This window comes from Mirounga angustirostris, unplaced genomic scaffold (assembly GCF_029215605.1).
Source record: "Mirounga angustirostris isolate CCGP_5_RB_7025 unplaced genomic scaffold, mMirAng1.0.hap1 SCAF_1, whole genome shotgun sequence".
Classification (NCBI taxonomy): Eukaryota; Metazoa; Chordata; class Mammalia; order Carnivora; family Phocidae; genus Mirounga; species Mirounga angustirostris.
The window spans coordinates 162,161,673-162,184,163 of record NW_026991709.1 but is presented as its reverse complement, the minus strand read 5'-3'; the positions used below and the strand labels follow the sequence as shown (position 1 = coordinate 162,184,163).

At 41.1% G+C, this 22,491-nt stretch overlaps 1 protein-coding gene across 16 annotated transcripts in view; it reads right to left on the bottom strand.

Moving 5' to 3' along the window:
• Nucleotides 1-672: 672 nt before the first annotated feature.
• The window catches only part of TMCC1 (transmembrane and coiled-coil domain family 1), a 251,781-nt gene continuing 229,962 nt past the window's right edge, over nt 673-22,491 (bottom strand). For all 16 annotated transcript variants that reach the window (XM_045904290.3, XM_045904294.1, XM_064591745.1 and 13 more), the window contains 2 exons: nt 7,069-7,204; nt 673-4,683 (listed from right to left, as the gene is read on the bottom strand). In XM_045904290.3, the coding sequence (XP_045760246.1) occupies nt 4,369-4,683; nt 7,069-7,204 (451 nt within the window). In that variant the 3' untranslated portion in view covers nt 673-4,368. The remainder of the gene's footprint in view (nt 4,684-7,068; nt 7,205-22,491) is intronic.

The following is a 22,491-nucleotide window of genomic DNA, read 5'->3' as shown; positions in this document are numbered from 1 at the left end:
ACTTAAAAAAAAATTACTACCCCTATAAACAAAACTATAGATGAGATTTGGCTACATAAAAACCCCTTACACGTATATACAATTTCAAATGTCAAATGTTTTACAAAGTGTATTTATACACCCATCATAACATTTATTAACAAAGCCTTATAAGAATGGACAGAGATTAGGGATTGTAACAGTATTATATGGTGACAGTTGGTAGCTGCACTTGTGAGCACAGCATAACATATACACTTGTCAAATCACTATGGTGAATACCTAAAACTAATGTAACATTGTGGGTCAACTATATTTCAATAATAAAAAGAATGGACAGGGACTATTATACCCATTTGGGGTCATCAGATGAATCTGAGGTGGGAGGACACCTCTAAAAAACTCCCTCCAAAGAACTAAAAGGCAGGCTTACATACCAGTTGAAAGGAATTTTGGCAAAGTGACCATCTGAAATGATGGGTATAAAATCCTGGGAGACAGTGACAGTCACCCAGCTATCAGTTATGGTTTCAAGATACTGACTGCGTGCCCGTGTGCGTGCACATGCACACGCACACACAGAATTTCTAATGTACAAACTAATGGAAAGTTTTCAGACTGACAAACTTGTCATGGAAACTGAATAAATATGCAAAAATAAAGAGCAAAATAAACCCGAGTCCAACCACCTCGTTAATAGCTGAGGTCTTTATTTCAATTTGTATGTACAGTAAAAGTGCTGCTGAGAATATGCAGCAACCAGACAAAACATAAATGTAATTCTCTCTCAACAATTAGCAGCTTAAGATCTATCAACTACAGTGTTAACGTTCACGCGTTCACAAGTGTCATTTCTGTACTTTTCAGTTCGTGCAAGTGAGTTTTTATTCTGACACACTTTGATAAAACACACTTACAGTCTAGTAGTCAGTCCTACTGAGGGTATCACCTAGCATACACAACACACAGACAGAAATGTTAACTCTTAGAGCCACATTCAAAATCCCCAGTTTCATTTGGGGGTGGGAACCCTAATTTTGCCTGTGTCAATTTGTTGATTATAATATTTGGTTTTGTTTTGGATGCATATTTCCCAAAGCTGCAAGGCAGCTCCTCACTGGAACTTACTTGGAATTCAGCATTTCATCTGACTGTACCTCAAAGGAATATGAAGTCAGAAACAAAACCAAATGCAGTGAAGACCACATAAAAATATGCTCATTATTTGGGCATGGCTAGCAAGGAAGGCTTAATCCCAGTGTTTTCCTCGGTATCAGATTTTTACCTCAGTTGGGTGGCAGGGGTACAGGGGAGAAAGAAGACCCCAGTCAATGAAGTGTAAAATTTAACCTACTTTTGCTTCTTAGGGAGCCAGTGGAGTAGAAAGCCTTCCTTGCTAGGATGCACTGAGTATATACCAAGGAACTGAAATTGGAGCAGACAGAAGTGCCCTTCAATTGAATCATAAAAATGGTAAAATGTTATTCTACAATGAACAGAGTCACCCAGGCTACCACAGCCAGCCTCAAGCACCAGCACTAACAAGTAATCCAGGAATGCTTCATTTCAAAGGGAATGCACGTAGTCTTTAAAAGAGAAGAAGCATTAAAGCAAGGGGAAATTTCCACTCACAGAACAATTGTTAAACAACCATTAGAGTGAGGTTATAGAAGAGCTCTGAATAGACCAGAATCCGGGAACAGCCACAATGCAAAGAAACACAAAGGCAACAGGTGTGGGAGTGGGAAGTGGGGGAAGGCATGAAAACAGATGCATGGTTACAAATAGCATTAAATGCTGACAACTGTTGGGTCTGGTGAAGAATCAAGGAACAAGACACGTAGAAAGCCATTACCATGACTGACCTAGCTTGAAGCTCCTTCCTAAGACAGTTTGAGAGAGGATGGTGGACAGTTAGCACGGGCCTGTTTGGCTGGGATCTCAGGGGGCTGTCCAGAGGCGAAAACCTTCCTTTGATAGAAATTGACCCATGGCAAATGGGAACAATTTCAATCCATCTATCACAGTGACTTCTAGTGCCCACAAAACTTAGTAGCCTCTACACAGTTTAGGGGACTCAAAGGTTCTTAGAAAAACTGGAGGATGGTGGCTAGAGCCTCTTTTTAATAACTTTGTGGGGCTCTCTTCCCTACTCTGAGTGATTAAGCTAGAGCAGAAGGTTCAGAGAAACTATGCTAGTTTGACAAGGTCATGGTGTCCTTTGGCACTCCTGCCTGAAGTCACTGCAATATTTTTAGGCAAAGTTAACATTTAAAATACATAGGCATGGGAATAATTTGTTTTTGGCCTGAACGTGAATTGGTTCCAATTATTTTTTAATAGAAAAATCATCCCCGTGGTCCCTGCTCTGGGCACTAATTTTGAGAGGTCAACAGAGCTAACAGGTTGTACTACAATCATCTGAGGATGGAGTGAAGATTGGGGTACCTGAGTTAAAATATCAAAATGATTATGGAGACAACATGCTGACTCTGAGAAGGCCAGCCTGCCAAAGCCACAGAAGGCTGGAGCTGTCATGTAAACCATCCTCTCAGACAGAGAAGGCAATGCTAATCTAGTTCCAAAAGAATTTCCTGGTATGGGAAGAATAGGCAAAGCATGCTTTGCTACTCTTTTCAGGGCATGTTATGTGCCCCTTGCTCATCACTTGGTTGCACAGAACTGAGGCCAAGCAGGAACAGCATTTGTGATTCAATACTAGGAATATGAAAAGATTAACCAAGCTTTCTAGATAGGCTCTAAAAGCCCAGTTCCATCCTGGTGGAACTGGTTATAGCATGGGGAAGAAGGCTCAGTCATTTTTTTCTAAACTGTCTATAAAAGTCCACTGAGCATAGGTATGTTAGTAAGTCAGTCTAGATGAACAGGCAGTGGACAACATTTTACACCCCAAACTTGGGTCCTTCTAACCTGACAGATCCTTTTCTGTTCTTTAGGGAGAATCACCTTCAGTTGATTCTCTCAGGCAGACAGAGTAAAGCTTTGAAATTAAGGATGCTGGGGTCAAAATGCAGACAGAAGATTTGCACATCACTTTGGTTTCAGTAATCAGGGGGTGTTAAAAATAAATTAAGGAAACACAAGGAATTATGTATGACTCTCATTAATATAGTCTCAATTTTTCCTAAAGACAACCCCAGCCCAAAGTCACTGGGTGAACATTTTCTTGGGGCAAAAAAATCTCTATCCTATCATGCTGGTTCGTGGAAACAGCCTCCTCCTCCCCCTGCACACCCCTTTCCTCTCCAACCAAGCCAAGCCCATGAAGTGGTGTGGTGGGGGCAGCAGGCACCAAGAAGCAGCAGCCAGAGGAGGAAGTCTACGCTGCACCTCAAGACAAGGGCATCAGAGGGAAGCATTTATAGCAAGTCTTCCTTTACTCAAACTGCTTCAAGACAAGAGGGAGCAGCACACTTAAATATCCACACATTTCTTCATTTAAAAACATCACTTCTTTATTTCAAAGGAAAAATAAAAGACCCTCCCAACCCTTTCCCAAAAAACCCAATAATAATAATAACAATAATAAAAAATCCTATTAGAAACCATAAGGAAGCACTGAGAGTTTGAGTATTACATTCTTCAAGTATGCTGTTCGGATTTTTTGTTTTTTTTAAGTTGGTGACTATACACACATTTAAAAAAACCTTAAAAGTGCGGCCAAGGGATTTTGCTTAAAATTAAGTATTTAGAGGGCTACTTCAAAATACTGTAGTAGGGCTTTGCAGTGATCCTTTGGGGATGATGCTCTCACTTTTGTATCCTAGCAAAGGTTAAGGGACCAGGTTCAAAAGTGATCATACCTCCAGGGTTAGCATGAGTGGCCAACTTGGGTGAGAAAGCCAGGGAGAGATCCATGTGTTCTTCCACGGACAAGGACAATCCACCCTGAATCCAAAAATTCAGACATGGAATGTGGTAGGATTTCACAGTAAAGTTAGTCTGGGAGGGGGAGAGGTGGTGAGCCCAGACGAGGCAGGGTGTTAGGTTTAACTGGTTTCCCTAATCAGGTTTTTGCATCTTTTTAGTGGGTTTTAGTGCAGTCCTTCAAGCCACAATTTAGAATGCCCTTCAGTGTGCTCCAGATTGTTGGTTCATATTAAAGGACTGTTTAAGATTTGCATCCCAAGGAAAATCATGCTACATAAAAATGATCCAAGATTTTTGCCCAAAAAACTTCTTGGATAAAATCTAAAAAATACTATTGCAATTGCGTCTCTTGAAGAAAAAAACATTATTCTAAATGTAAACAGATTCACTCAACTCTTTTGTTGTTGTAGAAAACTTCAGAGTAGGTAAGTTGCTGTCTAATTCTTCGCTGCATGCACTCGCCAGAGGGAAGGGGAGCACTGCCTTCTTGTGCCAGCATCATCTGGGGGAGGAAAAGAACCGTTCCACATAGCTGAAGAGGGCATCCCAGTGCTTCCAGAGAAAGGCAATGAAAACCACAAGGAATAAAGTGCTGAACGTCCTGTTGCGAGTCTTCATGAGAGGAACCACGCAGTTGGCTACCGTGGAAACAAAGACCAAAAGGACCGCCATGACTGCCAGAAGGATGTTGATGAGTTTGCCCAGAAGGTTCCGGGCAGTGGCATTCTCCAGCCCTTCCAGCTGTACCACCTGCTGCTGCTGCTGCTGCAGCTCCATCTTGGAGATGCGGGTCTGGCACGCCTCCAGGGCCTCCTGTGGGCCAGAACAGGGAACAGTTAAGCTTCTGCTCACACTGCTCTGAATAGCTGACATGCACTTTGGGCAAGCCGGATGCATCTTGGGCTATGCCATTGATTTTAAATATGCTAGTCTTGAATAAGAGAGGCCAAATGTGTAAGTCTTTATTCAAGCAACTATTACGCACCTAAACTGCCCTCCACCGCATTCCTCCCGGGATGACTCACAGGAAGCAGGAGCCACACTCAGATTTGGTCTTGAACATTTTAATGAGAAGACCTCTGGGATATGATTTTTTTTTCCATGTAAAAATTACTAATTAAAGTTGCACAGGACAAACATACTTGCTCAACATTTCAAATAGGATACATTGTCTCTCTTGATATTTTCCTTAAATCCAGGTCTTAGCCTTGAAGTAATACTGTCACTCTGACATGTGGTCCTTCTTTCACCTATGTTTAAACGCCTACATATTTAAGCCTAGGGAAATGTATGGAATTATTTTTTGACTTCCTATCTTAATAGTATCATACTATAGGAACTAATTCATAACTCATTTTTTTTCACTCAACAGTGGGTCCTGTCGACCCTTTCCACGTCAATGTGTAGAGATCTACCTCATTCTTTTTAATTGCTATGTGGCATTTTATAGTATGGATAGATATGTCACAGTTTATTCAGCTAGTTCCCTGCTGGAGAGATTTAGGTTATTTCCAACTTTTCCACGGTAACAATGATGAGGTGGATGTCCTCTGGACATCCTTGTACGCGCTATCCATTGTTTTCCAAGTCAAGTCAATCACAGACATCAGTGTAAAGGGCTCTCTGATCTGTCTTCATAAGAAGAGCACACTCCCCCCACCGCCCCCTTTAAGGTTGATCTTTGTAAGGAGGACGCTATGCCCAAACACTAGATGAAACACTGTAAGTGATATACTCCCTTCAAGCCATCGGTTTATATGAAATTTACCCTCAACATTCAGAGGACAGAATATCCTCCAAAGTTCAGTGGTGGTGGGAGCCTTAGGTTTTTCTGGTCTTGGTTTCAATGCATCCTGGTTTCCTGTGATTTGAGATGAAAGCTAGGCAACTTCAGATTGAAGCAAGCTAATGAATGGACAGCAAATACTACCCAGCCCAGAATGATCATGGGAAAAAAACCAAAACATAAACAGAATTCCAGAGTCTGGAGAAGATGGCAGCTGGGCAAATGATCCAGACATTCCCTTGATTCTTTCAGGCTGTAATACAAGATTCCTGGACTACTTCCCTTCCCTAAGACCAGCTTATTTCAAGATGCTTTTATGTGAAACCAGCAACTGTTCCCTTAGAAATATACCTCCCAACTGGAGTAAGAAAAAGTTACATATTCTATTTCCTCATAGCATAAACTAGAGAGCCTTAAACATAACTGCCTCATGTGTTATTCTCACAAATGGCCTGGCAATGTGCCTGTAAAAGGTTTGGGTTTGGCAACGAGGACAAATGCCTCCCTTGCTACAGAAGACAGACAAGATGGCCCTCTTGTGAGAGCAGCTCCTGAAGCGGTAACCAACAGATGTAATAATGCTTATGGTCTCCTATATACTGAGACCTGTGACCCCCAGAACATTTCCTATGAACCCAAGCAAGCATACCACCCCACCACCCCTACATGGTACAGCCTTTCAAGAAATGTACCTCATTTGAAGACTAGTTATATTACAGTTGGTATAACCTTCTCTTGATACTCTACCTTCCCCATCTTTTTTTCTAAACTTTTCAGTATTATGGTAAAATACACCCAACATTAAATTTTAACTGTTCTAAAGTGTACAATTCAGTGGCATTTAGTAAATTCATAATGTTGTACAACCATCACTACCATCATCAAGCTCTAGAACACTTTCATCACCCCAAAAAGAAATCCCCTAACCCTTAGCTATTCCTCCCTATTTCCCCTTCCTGCAGCCCCTGGCAACTGCTGATCTTTCTGTCTCCATAGATTTGCCTGTTCTGGACATTTCATGTAAATGGAATCATATAATATGTGGCCTTTTGTGACTGGCTTTTTTTTCACGGAGCATATTGTTTTCCAGATTCATCCCTGTTATAGCATGTATCAGTATTTTAGTCCTTTTTCCTCTTCTCCTTTTTTATTGTGGTAAAAGACACATAACATAAAACCTACCACCTTAATTAACCATTTTTAAGTGTACAGCTCACTGGTATTAAATTCATTCATAATGTTGTGTAGCCATCACCACCATCCAACTCCATAGCTCTTTTCATCTTGTAAAACTGAAACTCTATAGTCATTAAAAAAGAACCCCTCGTTCCCTTCAGCCCCCAGCCCCTGCCGACCACTATTCTACTTTTTGTTAGTCTTTTGCTTTTACAAATCCAATCCTTCATGCTAACCTGGATGTCCCGGGCACGTTCATAGGACTGATACGCAATTTTCTCTTCCATGCTGGCCAATTCCTGCTTCAAGTTTAAGATTTCATTCTGATGGAGTTCTGTTAGGTCATTTAGTTGTTCTTCTAATCGTTCACATCTAAGGGCGGGAAGGGGGGGAAAGTTAGAATTTTATGCATTCTGTATTTTTCCTGGTATTATTCACATCTAATCCCCAAAACCCATTCTGCAAAGGAAGAAAACAAAAGCACAAAGAAATTAAGTCAGTGGACTGGGATAACAGGGCTGCTAGTGGGGACAGCTATCTTAGTCCCTGGAATGGAAGCTTGTCACAAGGCCATATCATAGCAGCAACATGGTTTTTCCACAATCTTCTCAACACACAGTACTTGCAGCAATGCCAGCAGCCCTGGTCAGCCTGGAGCATACTCATAATAAATGAGGCAGTTCTTACTTTGTTCTGAGCAGCAAAGGGGAGAGGCAAAAACTAGAATACAATTAAGCAGGTCTCATCACAAGATAGCAAAGGGGAGAGGCAAAAACTAGAATACAATTAAGCAGGTCTCACCACAAGATAAACAGCACATAAATGGAAACTGACCTTCTAGCAGTCACCAAAAGCTTGTCCTGATACTGGACAGGTCACTCACCTGGGTGTTCATGGTTCAGAGCCCATCATCCCCTTGGCCAAGCACAGTGTCTAGGACATCTCAGTCAACAAATATTTACTGAGAGCCTGCTGTGTACCACGTATGTTCAAAGTACTAGAAATATTGTGTGGTAAGCAACACAGAATGCCTGCCCTCAGTAGTTTACATCTAAGTTGTACGTGCGTTGGGCGGGGTGTGGGGGGAAGCAGAGAAACCAAGACAACTGCAGGTATGGATAAGTAAAATGAAGAAGATCAATAGGGGTATATATATGACAGAGTGCCTGGTGGTTGGTTGAGCTGGAATAGAGAAGAACTCTTCCCTGTTCAGTGCTCTCCAACAATGACAGATGAAACTTGAATGATGATATGAATGGACTTATGAAGATGAGGGGGGGAAGAGTATCTTAAAGCAGAAGGAAAAGCAAGTATAAAGTTCTCAAGATGAGAACTAGCTTGGCAGGTTTGAGGGACACAAAGTAAGCCAGTGTGCTATAGCTAAGAAAAAAACAGGAAGATGGAGGGAGATAAAGTTCCTTGGGAGCAGGTCATTTAATTCATCTTGTATCTCTAGCACTTAGGGCTATCTATGAGAAGGTTATCTACATAAAGGTAGAACCTGGGCTGGGCACCTAAGGACCAGTAGGATTGAAACAGGTTTAAAGGACAAGATCAGAGATTTTAGGTAGAAAAAGAACATGGGTAAAGGACAGGAGGTAGAAATGTACAGGATAACTGGAATGACAGATCTATGTTGGAGAGAAAATGGAAATCTGGCCTTAAGAGGTAGGTATGGGAGTTGGGAATCTGGAACAGATAGTAAATGGGCCCAAAGCAGATTGCTGATGGGGAGAGGGTGACATGATGAACACAGCATTTTAGGAATATGGGTTATATAGAGGAGACGAGGATAAATTGGGGTAGGTTGTGTGTGGGAATTCCAGGAACCAAACAAAGAACTAAGTAGGTAGGAGGATAGTTTAAAACTATACATTAAAACAGACTGGAAAGGGAACAATAAACTCATCTCTAGCTTGTGGTGAATAAAATGTAAGCCTCTCTGTCAGACAGAGGGCTCAGCCCAACAGGAGAATATACTGCTACTTAACACTGCTGGGGCAAACACACACCCAACGCTAGCATAGAAGCCTCAGGGGACTTTGTATTAAAAACTAAAAATGACATTTAAAACTACCCTCCCTTTCCTTGTTTGTTTTTTTTTAAAGATTTTATTTATTTATTTGACAGAGAGAGAGACAGCAAGAGAGGGAACACAAGCAGGAGGAGTGGGAGAGGGAGAAGCAGGCCTCCCGCCGAGCAGGGAGCCCGATGTGGGGCTCGATTCCAAGACCCTGGGACCATGACCCAAGCCGAAGGCAGACGCCTAACGACTGAGCCACCCAGGTTGCCCCTCCCTTTCCTTGTTTTTAACCCCATATATAGTACACAACCTTTTAAGGAATACACAGAAGTTTTCTGTTAAGGTAATTCTTATACCGCAGCATCACTGATATTCTCCCTTCGGATAATTATATAATAAATAATTATATCCTTTCTTTCTCTAAGAAACAAGGGTTTTTATTTAAAAGGCACAGTCTGACCCTTTTCACTGTATTACTGAATCCTACTGAGTTTTCCTTTATCCTTGATAGGCATCTGTATTGCTTTCTTTCACACTAAAATTCTGTTACTGAAGTGATGGAACAGATCAGAAAGTGTTTCCACCCTTTACCTGTAACTCGGGCTGATATTCTCTGTGACTGTCTTTTCACTTCATCTGCTGCTGCCCAGGGCATGTGCTCAGAAACAGGCACCACCTCCAGAACTGATTTTCTATCAAATTTTAAGTCCACCAACTGCCATAAGAATATGTTGATATACTACTGCCTTTTCAGGCTCGTCCTATTTTATTTAGCTCACTATTCTGTGGAGCTTTTAGTGTTTGATGATTTCATCATTCTCTCTCCTTACAAGAGATGGGATAGAGACTTTGTAAAAGGAGTGTTCCAAAGTATCAGTCCCTTGAGATTTAAGGGAAGGGCTGGGCCTAGCAGCAAATAACCCTCCTAAGCTAAGGATTGATACTGGGTGGCAGGGAGGGGAGGCATGGCAGTGGTGACAGTCTTGCTGATGAGAACAGACCCATGTGACATCTTTGGCATGTGTTCCCTAATTGTATGGTCTTTCAGGAATGTTGGAGAATCTTATTTGATATTAAACATGGCCTCACACATACCATCAGAACAGAATAAAAAGAAACAGCAGCTGCTGCCATTTATTTAGTGCCTACTATATATCCAAATTAATTTTTTAAAAGATTTATTTATTTATTTGGTGGGGGGAGAGGCAGAGAGAAACTCAAGCAGGGTCTGTGCTGAATGTGGAGCCTGATGCCAGGACCCTGAGATCAGGACCTAAGCCAAAACCAAGAGTCAGCTGACTGCACCACTCAGGCACCCCTACCCAAATTCATTTCTGAAACTCCAAGAAGGTAGTAAGTATTATCTTCACTTTACAGATAAGGAAACTGAAGCTCAAAGAGGTAAAGTGACTTGCCTAAGGGCACACAGAAATTAAGTAGGGAGTAAAGATTCGAATCCATGTTTGTCTGACTTTAAACCCAAGTTCTTTTTTTTTTTTTTTAAGATTTTATTTATTTGAGAGAGAGAGAGCACACGAGAGGGGGGAGGGTCAGAGGGAGAAGCAGACTTCCTGCTGAACAGGGAGCCTGATGCGGGACTCGATCCTGGGTTCATGACCTGAGCCGAAGGCAGTCGCTTAACCAACTGAGCCACCCAGGCGCCCTAAACCCAAGTTCTTAACCTCTACACCGTGATGCCACTTAGAAACTACTCAAGAAGCCCAGATGAGCTAAACTCCCTTTTATAAGTAAGAAACTTGAGTCAGGTCTATAGTTGATCCAAATTACATAGCCACACAGGGAGCTGGACTGAACTACAGTGACATGACTGTTTGGAGCTTGATGTCAAGGTGGAGTCAATGGGAGGAGGAATGAAGTAACTCTACATACCTAGAATCAAAAAGAGGATAATAACAAGCGTTGGGGAGATGTGGATAAATTTGAACTCTCATACAGCTGGTGGGAATGTAAATGGTGTATCAGCTTTGGAAAACAGTTTTGCAGTTCCTCAAAAAGTTACATAGAGAATCACTGTATGACCCAGAAATTCCACTCCAGGTATACACTGAAGAGAAATGAAAACTTATTCCCATACAAAAAGGTGTACACAAACATTCACAACAACATTATTCTTAATGGCCAAAAAGTGGAAACAAGTAAATATCCATCAACTGATAAATGGATAAAATGTGGCGCAACCATACAATGGAATATTATTTGGAAATAAAATGAAGTAATGACACATGCTACAATATGGATGAGCCTTGAATACATTATTCTAAGTGAAAGATGCCAGTCAGAAAGGACCACAAACTGCATGATGCCATGCGATGTATATGAAATGTCCAAAATAAGCAAATCTATAGAGACAAAGATTAATGGTTGCCAGGGTCTGGGCAGAATGGGAAGATTGGAAGGCAATGAAAATGTCCTAAAACTGATTATGGTGATGGCTGCGTATATCTGTGCATACACTAAAAATCATTGATTCGTATATTTTGTTGTTGTTTTTAAGATTTTATTTATTTGAGAGAGACAGAGCATGAGCGGGGAGAGCGGCAGAGGGAAAGGGAGAAGCAGACTCCCCACTGAGCAGGGAGCCCCACATGGGGCTGGATCCCAGAACTCTGGGATCATGACCCGAGCCAAAGGCAGACACCCAAACAACTGAGCCACCCAGGCGCTCCTGACTATATACGCCTAATGGGTGAATTCTATGGTATATGAATTATATCTCAATGAAGCTGTTAAAAAAGATTATGGATGTCTGCAATTTACTTTGAAATGCATTAAAAAAATGAGAGGAAGGGGGTACCTGGGTGACTCAGTCGGTTAAGCGTCCAGCTTGATTTTGGCTCAGTCATGGTCTCAAGGTCATGAGATTGAGCCCAAGTTGGGCTCTGTGCTCAGTGTGGAGTTTGCTTGAGATTCCCTCTCTCCCTTTCCTTCTGCCTTTCCCCCACTCTCTCTAATAAATAAATCTTTAAAAAAATGAAAGGAAGGGGGGCGCCTGGGTGGCTCAGTCGTTAAGTGTCTGCCTTCGGCTCAGGTCATGATCCCAAGGTCCTGGGATCGAGTCCCACATCGGGCTCCCTGCTCTGTGGGAAGCCTGCTTCTCCCTCTCCCACTCCCCCTGCTTGTGTTCCTGCTCTTGCTATGTCTCTCTCTGTCAAATAAATAATAAATAAATAAATGAAGGTTTAAGTTAGCCTATTTTGTCATTTTGTCTGTGTTGAGGAGTCCCATAGCTACACATCCAGTTGAAAAGCAAAACTGCATTCACCTTTGTGTTTTATTTATCCTAGTATTTCTGTGAGCACCCACTGACTGAAAGGGACAAGAATAAAGTGAAAAGAAAGGTGCCAAGTGCCAGGCAGATTAAGGTACAAAATATGTTTCTTCCCCCAAAGTTTTAACACTTTTTTTTTTTAAGATTTTAATTTTTTTTTTTAAGATTTTATTTATTTATTTGAGAGAGAATGAGATAGAGAGAGAGAGAGCATGAGAGGGGGGAGGGTCAGAGGGAGAAGCAGACTCCCTGCTGAGCAGGGAGCCTGATGTGGGACTCAATCCCGGGACTCCAGGATCATGACCTGAGCCGAAGGCAGTCGCTTAACCAACTGAGCCACCCAGGCGCCCTAGTATATATAATTTTAAGTCCCTACTTAGTTAGAACATGCTTTACTGACTTCTTTCACCCATTGTTTGAGGGTTTTCCCCCCCTTCTTGAAGTATATCCTTTAGTATTTCTCTCAGCAAAGGTTTCCATGAGTGGTTAATTTTTGTCTACGTATGTCTAAAAGTGTCGTAATTTCACTCTCTTTCTTGAATAATAAATTAGGTGGACATAGCATTCTAAGGTCACAGTTATTCTTCCCTAGCACTTTGAAGGTATTATTGTCTTCTGGCAGTATAATCTCTCATTTGTTTGGTCCATTTCACATTGAGTTTCATCAACTGGATTTCCTTGTGCCATCCACAACTTCTGTTTGAGAGTATTTTATGGAGTTCCCTCCTCCATGTATCTCTTTCAGATTCCTTTTTGAGCTATTTCATGGCTTTGGGTTGTTATAAAATATGTTTTGGATACTTTTACTTGTGAATACCTAAGATGATTTATTAATAACACCTTAGGTTGCCCCTCAGATTTTTATAATTATATAATACTACATAAAAATATGTAATACTGTATATGAATCATAAAGTACATGAAAAAGTCCTCAGCACTTGTTCCCAACACTCTTGAACCTTAATATAAGAAATGTTTATCAGGGCGCCTGGGTGGCTCAGTTGGTTAAGCGACTGCCTTCGGCTCAGGTCATGATCCTGGAGTCCCGGGATCGAGTCCCGCATCGGGCTCCCTGCTCAGCAGGGAGTCTGCTTCTCCCTCTGACCTTCCTCCTTCTCATGCTCTCTGTCTCTCATTCTCTCTCTCTCAAATAAATAAATAAAATCTTAAAAAAAAAAAAAGAAATGTTTATCATACAATGGTCACTAACATGTCAAAGGTTCTGGAAGCCATTTATCATACAATGACACTAACATGTCAAAGGTTCTGGAAGCCATTTGGTTCACTTCATATTTTATCTAAAGGCTGTCCATCTTCACTCCTTCCACTTTGCACCTTCTTTGTACTTATGGTTTTATACAGTTTTTCTTTAAAAGATTTTATTTGAGAGCAGGCGCACATAGGAACGGGTGGGGTGGGGGGGGTGAGCAGAGGGAGAAGCAGACTCCCTACTTATCATGACTTGAGACAAAGGCAGACAGATAGCTTAACGACTTAGCCACCCAGGCGCCTGTTTTTAGGCAATTTGTACCAGCTGATGATCTGCTCAGCCTGGGTTTGGGATTCAAGCCCTGACTCTGCAACCCACCAGTGTGACCCTGTGAAGAGGTAACCTACCTATTCCAAAGGGCAATTGTGAAAATTGAAAAGGAGTTAGACGTCAAATGCCCTTGCAAAAATGGAGCTCAGTGGGAGAGATCTATCACAAGTATACATTTGGTTTCATTTTTGTCTTTTATGATCTTCCCAAGTCCCTCCAACAATCTTTAGTGAGGAAGTTTAAAAGGACTACTTGTTGACCTCAAGTGCTCTGTGGCTCCAACATTCAAGGCTTCTTCCTTCTGATTTTTTCCCCCTCTAATCCTCCACTTCTTCATCTAATCTCCACATCCTCAATTTTACATTTTCTAAAATTTTCACTGTTCCAGTATATTGAGTTTTTCCTGACATCTCATAAATGGGTCTTCTGGGTACACATTCTGTCCTTCTCAAGAAGGATAAGAGAGGGGGGCGCCCTGGGTGGCTCAGTTGTTAAGCGGCTGCATTTGGCTCAGGTCATGATCCCAGGGTCCTGGGATCAAGCCCCGCATTGGGCTCCCTGCAAGGAAGGGAGGTGCAGGAAGCCTGCTTCTCCCTCTCCCACTCCCCCTGCCTGTGTTCCCTCTCTCACTGTGTCTCTGTCAAATAAATAAATCTTAAAAAAAAAAAAAAAAAAAAAAAAAGGACAAGAGAGGCACAAGCCTCTTCTTACTTCCTCATCAGGAGGACCAGCACAAACATACAAATGGGTTCCTGCTATTTCCCTGGCTCAAGTTTGCCAGATAACTAAGTCCATTCACTGGCTTGTTCAAGCTTTCTTTTAAATTGATGAAACTGTCCTACCTACCTTCCTTTCACGGTATGTGTTTTGTATGTGTGAGAGGGAAAGTATCTCAAGTATACTTCATTTGATCTTTGCAAATCTCTAGAGAGAGTTGAGTAGAAACTGTTAATCCTCACCATGCTCCTGTGGAAAATAAAGTCCTTTGGAGATTGAACAATTCACTCACAGTTAGTTACATGAGAAATTAAAAGCAAGATTTCCTCAAGCTGAGAATCTTCCCAAATGAGAAAATATACTATTGGTCCCAGAGATAGTACTTTATTTACAGCTAGTTAAATAGTGAAATAGCATTTGGGTAAGTAGAATAAGCTCCATTTCCCCGCAGATGAAAACAGACCAACAGGTTAGGAGACTTGCCAAGGTGACATAAAGCTGCAGAACTCAAGGGTGAAGCAAGACCCACAATGGGTCCAGTTGAAACAGCCCCATTAATTCACCAACTAATTACTAGCATCTGCTTTCTTCTTCAAGTCATAAGAAGTACCTGGAGAATGATGACTTTCTGAAAGAACAGAAAAGTCACAGCTGTTATTGGGTAGCTGAAACCCTATTATATTTACACATTTTTTTTTAAAGTAGGCTCTACACCCAATGTGGGGCTCGAACTCATGACCCTGAGATCAAGAATTGCATGCTCTACCAGATGAGCCAGCCAGGCACCCCTATCCTTACATAGTTGTGTTTGGGTTACTATAGTAAACACCTCTAATCTGCAGGAAACATCAGGGAGGAAACCAAGAAAGCCATAAACTTTGAGGCTTTTGTAAAATGTGATGAACAAAGAGGCTGGCAAGATGCCCTTGTTGTCTTGGAATACAGGTCTTCTGGGTTACCTCAGCACCTTGAAAGAACTTTACTGGGCCTGTCATCACTAAAACACTTTCGCTGATTTGTTCACCCAGGTCATGGAAGTTTGTTCCTTAGCTCTTTTCACAACCTCACAACCCACAATTTGAAAGCACAAATCTGATCAAGCTTAACAATTTCCAATCAAACATTTTTCAGTGCCATCAGTCATTTTTATATGGCTTACATAACATAACCTACATGTGAAATTATGGTCTGAAATCAGGCTAACACAAAGAGCCCAGTGTGGAGGAGTGCATGTGGGGGAGGAATTTAGGGTTCAATCTACATCTAGTTAATCACTGTAAACATCAAAGTATCAAAACACTAACACCAATAATAACAAAAGCAATAACCACCCACCCCCACACCCCATGCCTTTTTAGGTGTGGCATCTGCCTCTGATTCATGAAGAGATTTCTACATTAAACCTTACCTCCTTTGTCCCTGGGAGGTACTTCAATTTCTAATTAAGAAATGGGAGGCTGAGAAAGATGCAGTAACTTCCCCTTATTAGGTTAGTGAGGTGTACTGAGAATCCGAACCACTTGGTTCATGCTTCCTGTTTCTAGATTTGTTTTATTATTGTCTTTTTAAAAACTTACTGCTTCTATACCACTAATCAAATGCAAAATGTAAACAAGAACAAAAGGAAGAAAATACCCATTATTCCAGTTCCCACTGACTTCTCACTACTCCCATTATTAATATTATAATCTCTTTTGTTTTACTTGCTAGTGTTTACTTCCTACCTAAATCCTAAAATAGGGAAGTCATATACCTAGGGAATTCAAAGAAAGAATACCTCTGTCTTCTCATTAAATATTAGTATCAAATCAAAGAGTGGGGGGGAAAAGGGAAGGTAAACTGTGTACAGCCTTTCACATGTGATTTTTTAAAATCAAGAACTCTAAGGGATTTTAACCTCTTGATATGATGCCAATTAGAGCTCTCTGGACATGAAGGGGAGGGGGCAATTCTTGGTCCTACAAGTATATGATTTTGACTAGCATGTGCTTTCCATGAGACTCCAGCTGGAACACAAAGTAGTATGAGATTAATAACCTCATTTTGAGACTTTTTACTCAAAAGTCCTTCCCAAATCATTACAACTCAAAGAAAACTTAGACACTCGAATACGGCTTGAGTTTAACTATTAGTCAACAGAAAGCCTTAAAGACTGTGAGATCTTTTTTAAATGTAGGTTATGTCATATTTTGGGAGGTGAAATCCATCCCCCAACCAAAAGCAAAATCTGCTCTATTTACAAAATATAAAAAGACATCTAGATTTTGTTGTAGGTAAACAATTAATAAATAATAATAAGTAAATTAATCAAGTGTTTCAGCCATTGGAGGTCAACACATTAGTCATCTACTTAGATCAAAGATAAGCCACGGCTCTTTTGGGTCAAATTCCTGATGAATGAGAAACTGGATGAGTGTCAGGCTGGAGATGTTTCCCCTAGTGCATCACTCTTTGGGCGTGGCTCGAAAGTTTGGAGCCAGCTCTGAGAGTGGGGGGTGGGGGGAGTGCTTCCCTAATTGGGCAATAGGTCATTAGGACAGGATGGCTGAAGAATCTTGTAGAGCAGGTACTGAGAGAAACAGGAAGAACCAGATCCCAGGGCTAACACCAACAGGGACCTGAGGTAGCTTCTGCCAGGGTTTGACCAGAACAGAGAGACATAGTTAGCGTAGAGGTATGACGTGTGGTGGGAACTGGAATAAATTCCTGGCTGAATTGGGGAAAGTGGATATTTCCTCCCTACCTTTTGTTACTTCATTTGTGTTGAAGCCTGAAAAGAGGCTAGGAAACACTGAACTAGCCTTTAGTTGGAAAGGAAAAAGCACAGAATCAGTCCCCGAAACCTTCAGGGTAGGCAGTGCATTATCTTAAAGATAAGAAACAGCAGATGCAGGGGCGCCTGGGTGGCTCAGTTGGTTAAGCGGCTGCCTTCGGCTCAGGTCATGATCCCAGGATCCTGGGATCGAGCCCCGCATCGGGCTCCCTGCTCGGCGGGGAGCCTGCTTCTCCCTCTCCCTCTGCCTGCCTCTCTGCCTACTTGTTCTCTCTATCTCTCTGTCAAATAAATAAATAAAATCTTAAAAAAAAAAAAAGAAAGAAAGAAACAGCAGATGCCTATAGCGTATAGGGAATGAATAAAAGCTGGGGGAGAGGGGAGCTTTCTAGGCAATCTGGAAACTTGGTAATGACAGCTTTCTAACATCCTGGCACACCACAGACCATACTAGGTGCTTCACATACATTATCTCCAACCCTGTACAGTAGATATCATTACCTTGTTTTTATACAGGAAACTGAGGCTCAGAGGAATTACATACGGTCACACAAAAACTGGCAAGTGAATGCAGGCTTGTCCAACCTCAAGTAATTACTGAAGTAAATAATTTTTCTCTCCCTCTCTTCCTCCCTCCTTCCCTTCCATTCTTCCTCCTTTACCTTTTCAGGGCTATGTTGGGAAAAGCACATCTGTAAATTCTCTTTTATATGGAAGGTCTTACTTTTCCTAAGAACATATCTCAATTGGGCTTTATTTCTCTACAGGAGCTAATTTGATCCAATATTCTCAAGTTTCTATTTCAAACTTACTGTCCAAACCTAGTCTACATATACTCTGGAGACTCTCAGATCAATTTATAATTGACACAGGTCTAACACCTGGAGTAAAGGGGCCAAAATAGCTGTATCTGACCATATCTTTCTTATGTCTAGTGATGGTAAAATAAAATTATATTTAACTGACCATCTGTTTAATTAAAACTCCAGGGCGCCTGGGTGGCTCAGTCGGTAAAGCGTCTGCTTCCGGCTCAGGTCATGATCCCAGGGCCCTGGGATCGACCCCACATCGGGCTCCTTGATCAGCGGGGAGTCTGCTTCTCCCTCTCTCACTGCCGCTCCCCGTGCTTGTGCTCTCTCACTCTCTCTCTGTCAAATAAATAAATAAAATCTTAAAAAATAAAATAAAATAAAAATAAATAAAACTCCAATGGCCTGTGCCTAATTGCGTTAGCCTAGCTACTGACGGTTGTACGCATGTGACGGCTGCTCTGGTGAGTGCCTTCTTCTGTGTTTTTGCTCTTATGACTCAGGGCAACTTAAAATATCCCTGGGCTTAATACAGTTTCAGAAGCTGATTTCCAAAGGACAGTAATCCCCTTAAAATAGAAGCTTTTAAAATGGCATTACTGCTCCTCAACAGGAAGAGGGTTTTTAGTCTGCCTATATGACACGGCCACATATGGGCAATAGCGGAGTAGGATTCCCAGCCAGATCCCCGAAGGGAAAAACTACAAAAGGAACCTGTAAAACTGTCAATGAATGTTTTCCTAGTTCTCTCCTATTTTCAGTGCATTTTGCCACAGCTCAATTTTTTCCTCTGGTAGCTCAAGAATATATTATACCCACCATGGGAACAGGGCTAGTCTTCCAGTTTTTAGCAGATTAAATATATGTTAAACCATTTTACTGTGTGACCTGGCAAAAGTTACTTTATCTTTCTGGGCCTCAGTATACTCGTGTAAAATGAGATTAAACTAGATATCTAAGGGCCCTTCTATCTCTGAAGTACTACTACATGAACCCAGGTTCTCCTAACAAATCTGTGATAATACTTTAATGGGATGTACAGACTATTTGCACAGGAAGAATCTGAAGTGAGCACAATCCCATCACCAGAAAAACTGTCTAAACTTTGCATCTTTCTTTCCCAAAATACATGTTCTCACTCATATCTGAGAGCCCAATGCACAGCTCAAAGACTAAAAACCTAGTTCTTGATCAAAGGTTGAGGTGGAGTTCAGATCCAAGCTCTGTTACAGTGGCTTCCTGGGCTGAATGCATGTGGGTGCTGAAGACATACTCAGCCATGGCACAGTTATGTGGGTGAAGAGAGAGACTGTACTCCACAGGCTTCTGAATGTTTCTAATTATTTCAAAGTAAGTAGACGGTCTTGGGTAAAAATCTTAATTTGGCCTTACGGGCAGAGAGCAACAGGAAGCACATTAAGTGAATGACAAGACCGAAAAGGGACTCTGCAAAGGGGGAAATAAGGATGGAAGTGAAAGTTTCCTTAGTAGGTTTCTCCTATTACCTACACTGCTGTAGAAAACTTTCCAGAGCTTGTGCAGTCACAGATTTTTTTTTTTTTTGCATTCACAGAATTTTATAAAACATGTTAGCAACAATGACTCAGCTTTTAGTGAAACACACACTTTGACCTGGAAAAGGCCCAATACCCCACGCAGTCAATGCTTCCTAGAGCTAGACTATAGGCTAGTCTTTCAATCACACAGATTTTAGCTAGACTGCAGTTTTTCGATCATAATAGATTTCAGGGTTGAGCTGAGGGGGGGGGGGGGGGGGGGGAACCTGTCCTGAAATGAAAAACAAAACCAAACCACTGGCTTTGCATTCACATTAAACTGGGTTTTATTCCTGGCTTTATCACTAAGTAACCTTTTGGCAAAATGTAAAACCCCACTGGGCCTCCATTTCCTCATCTGTAGAATGGGGATAATACAATCCACCTGAAGGGCTACTGTGAGGATTAGCAAATATATGTAAAGCATTATGCACACCATAGGAGTTCAGTAAATGTTGAGTGGTAGTGTCTTCCTCCACCTCATTTGAATAACAAGCAGCAACCCTGTACACAGCCTCCCTCCTGTCAACTCACATATTAGTAAAATAAACTAAAGCACAGAAAATAAACAAATATATCTAGAGTGGCCATATATGCTTTAATTGGTTCTTGGTCACAGAAGAATCCCTTAAGTCCATCCCTAGCTAGCCTACTTCCTTCCTAGACAAAAAGCCAAACCTACAACAGAGCTCAAATAGAAATTAGTAAAGAGAGGCTGTTGCAAGCAGCTCAGCAACAGTGTTGGGATATGGAAAGGAGAAAAAAACAAACTACGAAAAGCAGACAAAAGAACTTTAAAGAGCAAGCTGTCTCGGACTGTTTACTGTAGAGGCACATATTCGTTTCACTCTCACTGACCTGACAGTATCACTGAGCTAGAACACCACTGTTCTATACTATTTCCAATCAAGTCAAGGTTCAGTGTATTATTCTGTTAAAAGAAGGTAAAGAAATTCCCTAAAAATGCTTAAAATGTGAAAGTTTTGATTCTTAAGAATATGCTTCAATGTGTGGGAAAATTTCACTTAGATGAAATGGTTCAAAGATCAACAAAATTAAGTATATTTACTAGTTAAGAACATGTAATAGAGGAGAAATTTCTAACTGCTCAATACATGGGAAATACTGGAACAACAAAATAGCTGAGTCAAACAGCTGTGACATTTCTGCTCCCTTTCTTGGAGAAAAAAGGCTTTCTTTCTTCAAGATTCGTTTCAAAGAAAGACCATTCTAAAGTTTAAGTGATATGACAAAAGTGAGATTACACATTATACTATGTCTTCCCTGGCTCTCCAAGCTTTACCTCTGTTTTTGAAAATTCTTAAGTTTTCTTCTTTTTTTTTTTTTTAAGATTTTATTTATTTGAGAGAGAGAGAGAGATAGTGACAGAGATAGCGAGAGAGAGCACAAGCGGGGAGGAGAGTGAGAAGCAGGCTCCTGCTGAGCCGGGAGCTCAACGCGGGGCTCAATCCCAGGACCCTGGGATCACGACCTGAGCCAAAGGCAGCCGCCCAACCAACTGAGCCATCCAGGAGCCCCGAAATTCTTAAGTTTTCTTTATTCTCTCTTTATTCCATAAAACTAATCATTTACCCACTACAGAGAACCCAAAATGCAATGAAAGAAATGCACTTCTCGTTACCTCGCAAGTCGTTTGGACTTGATTCTTATAATGAGGTTATAATGACCAGCTAAAAGTTCTGTCCTGTCCCTGGATTATTTCAAATTGGTACAAAGGTGGGCCTTGGGAAACCTGTTTTTCCTCTATGATTGTTTCATATTGGCCTACATTTGACTTGAAGACATAACAAGCTCTACATGAATTTTAAGCTCTGAAGGATTTAAAAACTGGAATGTTTTACCATCCATTCAAAATAAAGGGGTCAAAGCAGGCAATTGGCTTTTTGTTTTGGGGGTGTTTTTTTTTGTTTTTGTTTTTGTTTTGTTTTTTGAGCATCTGACTGCGGGAGGACCGGGTCTCCATGTTCAGAGGGGTCTATTTTAATAGCAGCAGTAGCAGCTGTTACCTAACATCAACTGAGCATTCACAGGACCAGGCACTGAGCTATGTGCTTTACATAAATTATTCCCTTTAGATGTCACAATAACCTTATGAAGAACTGTTATTATTCCTACGTTATAGAAGAGGAAACCAAGACTTCGAGAGGTTTAGAAACTTGCCCAGTTTTCAAGGTTAGCAAGTGGCAGAACTAGAATTGGAACTTGGGAGTTAGGTTTCACACTGTACAAAAGATCAGATGTTTTATTTTTAGAGTCCATTTGAATATCTGTTAGATTACTCACTTTAGATATTGTCTTTTAAGTATATGAAAGAATATACAAAATACTAAAATAATAAATAGTAATATATTTGCTTTTATTAAGAACTTCATTTCTCTCTCCCACACTCACTTTTCTTTTCATCTCCCTTAAAGTCTTAGAATTAGGTTAGAATTAGTTAGAATTGAAGAATGAAGAGGCAGGGCTTAATTACTAATATTTTCACCATCTGAAAACAGCGTGCGGCTGTAACTTCTCTCAGAGCTAATGGATACACATGAACAATTTATTTCAAACCCTGAGATTATCTCATAAAAGCAAACTTAAAAAAAAAAAATCATTGTTTTTTAAAAAGAGGTGAAACAGACCTTAAGAGATCATCTGTTCAACCCTTGATATTACAGGGTAAGTAGTGAGGATTCCCTCGAGTTAGTATTTGGGATAGGACCAAAACCCAGGTCTTTCGAGTCCTGCTCTGACCTGTGGCTTCTGTAAAACTGGCCCTTAATCTGTATCAGTGAGGTGGCCTGTCTCTGGCTGAGCGAGTTTGGATCTGAATGAGTACTGTATGGGGGATATTATTTCTCTCTGCATGGGATAGAAACAAGGGGAAAAAACATGTTTTTAGAGAACAACTAAGAGTGGTCTAATATGAATATGGAGTATTATATG